The 6,000-nt window shown below is 61.6% G+C and overlaps 1 protein-coding gene across 3 annotated transcripts in view; it reads right to left on the bottom strand.

The window, feature by feature from the left end:
* Positions 1 to 621: 621 nt before the first annotated feature.
* TBC1D22A (TBC1 domain family member 22A) overlaps positions 622 to 6,000 on the bottom strand; it is a 318,315-nt gene continuing 312,936 nt past the window's right edge. For 2 of the 3 annotated variants that reach the window (XM_059937195.1, XM_059937194.1), the window contains exon 12: positions 622 to 2,522. In XM_059937195.1, the coding sequence (XP_059793178.1) occupies positions 2,113 to 2,522 (410 nt within the window). In that variant the 3' untranslated portion in view covers positions 622 to 2,112. The remainder of the gene's footprint in view (positions 2,523 to 6,000) is intronic. The other variant, XM_059937196.1, reaches the window with a different exon arrangement.

The raw sequence follows: 6,000 nt of genomic DNA, 5'->3' as shown, positions 1-6,000 counted from the left end.
GTGGGGCCCCCAGCGGGGGTGAAGGGCGGACATGTGGTGCCCAGAGGAGGACGGAGCACCACGAAAGCAGCCCTGAGAAACCGGGGCTCACGGGGCCTTGCTTCACCAATCACTGGGAGGATGGGGGCTGGTTGAGGAGGGGGCTGGACACCCCGGGCCGGGGGGCAGGGCGGATGGGCGTGTCCTGGGTCCTAGGAGTGGGGAGAATTGGGCCCCAGACCCGGGTGCCTGCCCCAAGTAGACGCCTGACAGACCGTGGCCAGATGGGGAGGCCCCTCCTGTCCCGGGCCGGACTGGATCCTGACCCCCAGCCGGTGCAGCCTGGGCTTGGGGTTCAGCTCGAGTCTGAGTCTGGCCCGCCTGCACCTTCAGCTCCCTACGAGGCCCTGATGGGCTTCAGCAAGACTGTGGGTGCTGCACCCCACGCCAGGCCTGGCACGCTGCAGACGGCCTGTATGGAAAGGCCCAGAACTCGGACTGTCCAGCGGCTGCTGTAGGGCTGGGCCAGTGCCCGTGGCTCTCAGCTCTCACCCGGCCTCGGACCAGACAGCCAAGTGTGACCCAGCACCAGGCCAGGGCACCCTGTTCCTTCAGGAGAGCCCCTGAATCAAAGACCAAGGCTGGATTTTCACTGCATCTTTATTCCGTGTTTCACACATTGTATTCCAGACAGAACAGCCTCTAATCACTTCAGACTGATTGGCTCAGGCTCCAAGGACCCCGTCAACACCCCCTGCATTCAGTTCCAGGTTCACATACACATGGAAACACGCTCAGAGCCTCATTGAACTTCGTAGCTGCTTCCTATTTGAAAAAACAATTGCCTCCAGGGGACATCTTCTGTGTCCCCAACATTTGGGCTGCACAGACTACCCGAGCCACGGTGGGCAGTGCCCGGGGTCTAAGCAGGACGGGCCTTCGTGGAACTGGACGCCCGGCAGGAAAGCAGCAGCGGGCCGGGGGCCTTGCGCGGGGAGGAACCCCTGATGCCAGGGTGGGGGGCAGGGACCGGCCAGTCGGGGTGCTCTCCGTCTGCTCTGTGGCAAGCAGGGCCCTCTGCTGATTTGGGGGCTTCTGACATTTGCACAGTATTTTGTGCTGATTTCCACGCACACGTAACGAGCCAAAAATAAGGAACGCACACACCACACACGTGCATCTGTGTCTGATCCTCGGCTGCACAGCCTCCGGGCAGCCGCCTGGCACCTGAGCTGTGCAGAGATGGGTGGTGGCGGGGCTGCCCCGGGAGGGCTGGCAGGTGGTGGGAAGAGATGCCTGCGCGTGGATGAAAGCCTGGGGCAGAGGTCAGGAGCCTGTCTCCTGTGTGGCTGTGGCTCTGGCCTAGAGCTCCACGGGGGTGTCCATGTCACCACGGGCGACATGCCCGTGACAGGTGCTCTCTGGCCGGGGCGGGCAATGTGGGGGAAGCAGGACGGGCCCCAGCAGAGCCCAGGGCAGGGCGAGTCTGCCACCTTCTGCAGCTGGGCTCACGGCCCCAGTGACCAACACACAGCAGCAGCGATCATCAGGTCCACAACACACCCGGAGACGCAGCGAGCAGAGGGGCCCGGGCCACTCGGCCCCCGCGGTGTGGGTGCGGGTGCAGGAGCGTCCGGACCCACCTATCCAGGTGGCCCAGGCGAGCGAGGCTGTGGCTGGAGCCTGAGCGTCCGCCCGACGCCCCGCACCACCCGGCGCAAGGGCTCCCGCCCGCACAGGCTCCTTGACAGACCAGCCGGGGCGGTTGTCTGTTTCCAGAGGTCACGGATGGAAAGTAAGGCCATTTCTCGAGGCCGCGCTCTGCTCCCAGCTGCCGCAGCCGGAGCCTCCCCGGGCTCGCCGTCTGCCTTCCAGCCACGTTTAAGCCAAGGGAGCAAGTACGCGGCAACGTTAACGTGACGAAGTTACAGAAATCCGGCTGGCTGTCAGAGGCCTGGGAGAGCACAGACTTCATAGGTTCGTGCAACGTCTCACTTATGACTTTGTCTACGTTTTATTCTCTTTCGCGCAACAGAATAGAACGTTTACATTTCCAAGTAGGTAAGGAGATGGCGGCCAACTCCCTCTGCCCCCGGCACCCGGACAGCAGGCCACTCGGAGACGGTCTGCCTCTCAGGCCGCCCCGGCTGGGGGCTCCACGAGGTGGGCGCTTGGCAAGGATGCTCCAGGGTCGGGAGAGGGGGACGCCCGGCCCCTCTCTGGCCCCGCGTGGCCGGGACCCTCCCTGGCTCTCTTTGGTATCTCAGAAAACAGAGGCCGCCAGCCCTCGCCAGGCCCTGGACCACGTCCCGGCCAGCCGCTCCAGCAAGGCCTCTCCTCGGCCGTGGCCTTCAGCCGGCCGGCAGTGGGGTGTGCTGCCCGGGGCGGGGGAGGCCACGGCGGTGGGCCCGGGCTCATTTCTTGTAGTGATTGGGGGCGTCCGCGAAGACAAACTTGAGGTGGTAGGCCTCGGCCAGCAGCAGGCTGATGTCTTCGTCGCCCCAGTGGGCTGTGGGCAGGTTCTGGAGGAAGAGCAGCAGCTCCTGGGGGGAGAGAGAGCCTGGGTCAGACGGGGCAGCCAGCTGTGTCGGGGTGGGGGCCCCCACGGGAGGAGCCCTAAGGAAACGCACAGGCCCACGGCGGGGTGAGCCGGGGGGGGCCGCCCAGCCCCCGAGAATCGTGTCCCCTCCCAGCTTGAGCCCGAGGGCCCCACGCCCTGCAGCCAGGAGGAAGCCCCCCGGGAGGCTCCCAGGCCTGCTGGGACGCGGAGGGCAGCGCCAGCAGCTCGACACAGCCGGGCCGCACGCACGCCCCCGGCCTCCGGGCACTCTGGGGCCCAGGGCCATCCGGGCGGGGATGCCCAGAGCCCAGCCGCGGGGGACCCTCGGGGCTCAGACCCAGAAGCCAGGCCTGGGCTCAGGTGCTGGCTGTGCTGCCTCCCGGCTGGTGGGCCAGCCGCTGACCACCTCGGGGCCCCAGGTTCCCCATCGAGACGAGGGCCCCAGCTCCCACCGGGGCCACCAGTGCCTGGCGCTCGGCGATGCGGGGGCCTGTACCAGGCCTGCTGTCCTCACGACGCCCCTCCCAGCGCACAGCCCTCTCCCCACTCCCCAGTGGAGAGCCACGCGTCGGGACTCTCCGCCAGTGCGGCTTCCCTGTTGCTGCTTTCCCGTCCTCGGTCCCATTTCCTTTCGCATTTTGGACACTTTCTGGGGGCCTTTAAATTGAATTCATGGAGCAAACTTCACTGGCAGAACGTCCCCGGGGACGTATCAACATCAATCTGCTGTCTTTCTCCATTAGATGCAACTTACACGGATGCCAGTCCAATTCTGAGCAGGTCGTAAATAAATACCTTTGGTTTTATTTTTAATCCACTTCGCTTCATATTATCATGACCTCGCTACTTGCAAGGTGAGAAGCAATACCCTCCCATTGCGGTAACTCAGCAACTCTACTGCACACTCAATTTCAGAATCTAATTTAGTCCCCCAGGTTCAGTGGACAGAGAGAGAATAGAAATGCCCGGTGGTCCGCAGCCTGCAATGTTAAAGAAGGAAAAATGTGTCCGGGTGACCTTTACGAGAGGCAGGGGACACAGCCGAACACGCCCTTAAATGCAGATTTCTTTTTTTAAAGGCCCGTCTTATTTACGAGCTAGGCAGTGACACCTCCGACCTGGGAGCCACGGCACATCTATTAGCCACATCATTCGGGAAAAGGGCCATCGGTCACGATGCTGTCACTGGGTCACACCCCAGGGGACCCGCCATCCCCTGCGATGGTGACAGGGAGGGCCCGGTCCAGCAGCCCGCGAGGGCAATTCCGTTTTTAATCTTAACTTCTCTGTAAACAGTGCTGCGACCACGTCTGCAGAATAAAAGTTAAAGGAAGGTTTGCTCACAACACTGAGGTTGTGAGGAATCAAAGACAAGTCGCGTCCCCGTGGTTCTTTTCTTCCCACATCCACGAGATGCCACCACGGCAACAAAGCCACGGCCCGGGGCATCCCGCCCCCTCCATCGGCCTGTGTCATCGTGCCCTCCCACGCTGGCACGTGTTGTCCGTGGTGGCCGGGAGGGACCGTAGCGATGGTGCCGTCCCCACCGCGCAGCCTGGAGGCCTGCTGTTCTCAACCCCCAGCAAGGTCACGGTCACCCCGGAGTCTGGAGGCCCGCAGCACCCGGCCCCGCAGAGGGCAGAGGCCCCGAATCCCGGGTTGCCCGGGGTCTCAGTATGACGAGCGGTTTGACTGTCCTCTGGACACGCTGGATGTCACCTCGCGAGCATGTGGATCGTGGCTGGTGGTCCCTTTTACCAGGAAGTCCGCTGCGGAGGCCCCGCCCGCACCACCCCAGCCACAGGTAGCCCTGCAGGCGTCGTCGTGCGGGTGACGGCAGTGGGGGAGAGCGGGGGGCAGGGTGAAGGGCAGGGCCCTGGGCTGGGCTGTTGCCGGGGACATCTTTTCCACAGGGTCTTTCCTGCTCTGACTTTTGCCTCTGGGTAGGTTCCAAGAAGTGAGCCTTCCAACGTTAAACAGCAAATAATGTTTACAGCTTTAGGGACTTCTTGCCAAAACAGTTTCATTTTTCCAGAGAGAGGAATTACGTTACCATCTGCAAAGTATGATTATCTCTATCTCTTTTGTCCCTCCCAGGAAGGACAAAATGGTGACACAGTGGCATCCAGGAAGGTGGGCAGGGGGTCCCGTCTCAGGGCCCCAGGTTCTCTGTCTGGTTGGCCCCCTGCAGAGGCTCCCATGAGCCCAGCAGTAAGGCCACAGCCAGACACAGAGGAGGCGGGTCCAAGCCCAGCACACCCCCACCACGACCCCACAGAACCCTGGAGGCACATACTTGGTGTCCTCACCTACGTCATGGGGTGATTCGTCTCCTCTGTGACATCAACAGCTCCACGTGTTCCCATGTCCCCGACATGAAGCACACAGCACGCGGTGCCAACCTGTGAACAGTCGCTAGGGCACAGTCGGCTAAAGGCACGCACACTTGTAAAGGATGCTGAACGCGGGGCTCAAATCCAGCCCTGCACCACTCAGCCGTGCCGGTCTCCTGGCTCTCTGTGCCTCGGTTTCCTCATCTGTAAATGGGGACAATAACGCGCCTCCCTCGCTGGGTTGTTAATTTGTGCAAAGTGCTCCCAACAGCGCCAGAATATAAAAAGCACAGGATAAGTGTCACCTGCTGCTTCTATTATTCAATTAGTCTTCAATCACTGTTCGCGGTGGTGGTGATCGTCACGGCAGCAGTAGTGGCGTTTGTGCCGAATAAATTCCTATCCGTGGGAAACGTCAGGGAGTTTGGCAAACAAGCTCAAGACAAAACGGCATCCTCCCTTGACAGCTCAGAGGAGGCAGCGCCGGCATCTTGAGGAAGGAAACACGCCGCACGTGTCGACCTACGGGCTGTGGCTAGGACCCCGACCAGGGAGCCGCGTGGGACCCTTTTGAGGGGACTTCAAGGAGCACCTGTGGACTGGATCGTCCAGTTCCGACGTCGGATACAAAAGGCACTGCGTGTCATCAAAACGGCCCCAAATGGTCGATTACGGGAAGAGCAGCTCTGGGTGCAAGGCAGACGGGTCCCCTCACTCCACCTGCCTCTGCGTCAGGGCACACGCGCCATCACACGGCCGGCTCTGCCCTCGGGGGCCAGACGAAGGGTTCCGAGGCGAACAACGCTCAGCCCTGCGCAGGGGCCCAACCAGGCGTGACTGGCGGGCGGCTCTCGACGCGGCCCCCCGTCTGTCCCCCCACTATGGGGGTCTCGGTGGAGATGTGGGTAGATCACACTCCAGATCTCAGATACTTGGTCTGAACAAAAGTCTGCAAAATGTTTCTTAACTTTAATATCGATCACATGTTGAAAGATAATGTTATATATAGATAGATGTACTGGGTTAAATAAAATATTAATCTCGCTGGTTTTCCCCTTTCTGCGAGGCTCCCAGAAGCCCTCCCTCGTGGCGGGCGTTCCTCTCCAGCGGACAGCGCTGCTCTGATTA

Source organism: Balaenoptera ricei, chromosome 10 (genome assembly GCF_028023285.1).
Source record: "Balaenoptera ricei isolate mBalRic1 chromosome 10, mBalRic1.hap2, whole genome shotgun sequence".
Classification (NCBI taxonomy): Eukaryota; Metazoa; Chordata; class Mammalia; order Artiodactyla; family Balaenopteridae; genus Balaenoptera; species Balaenoptera ricei.
The sequence above is the reverse complement of the archived record's forward strand: the minus strand, read 5'-3'. Positions and strand labels throughout refer to the sequence as shown.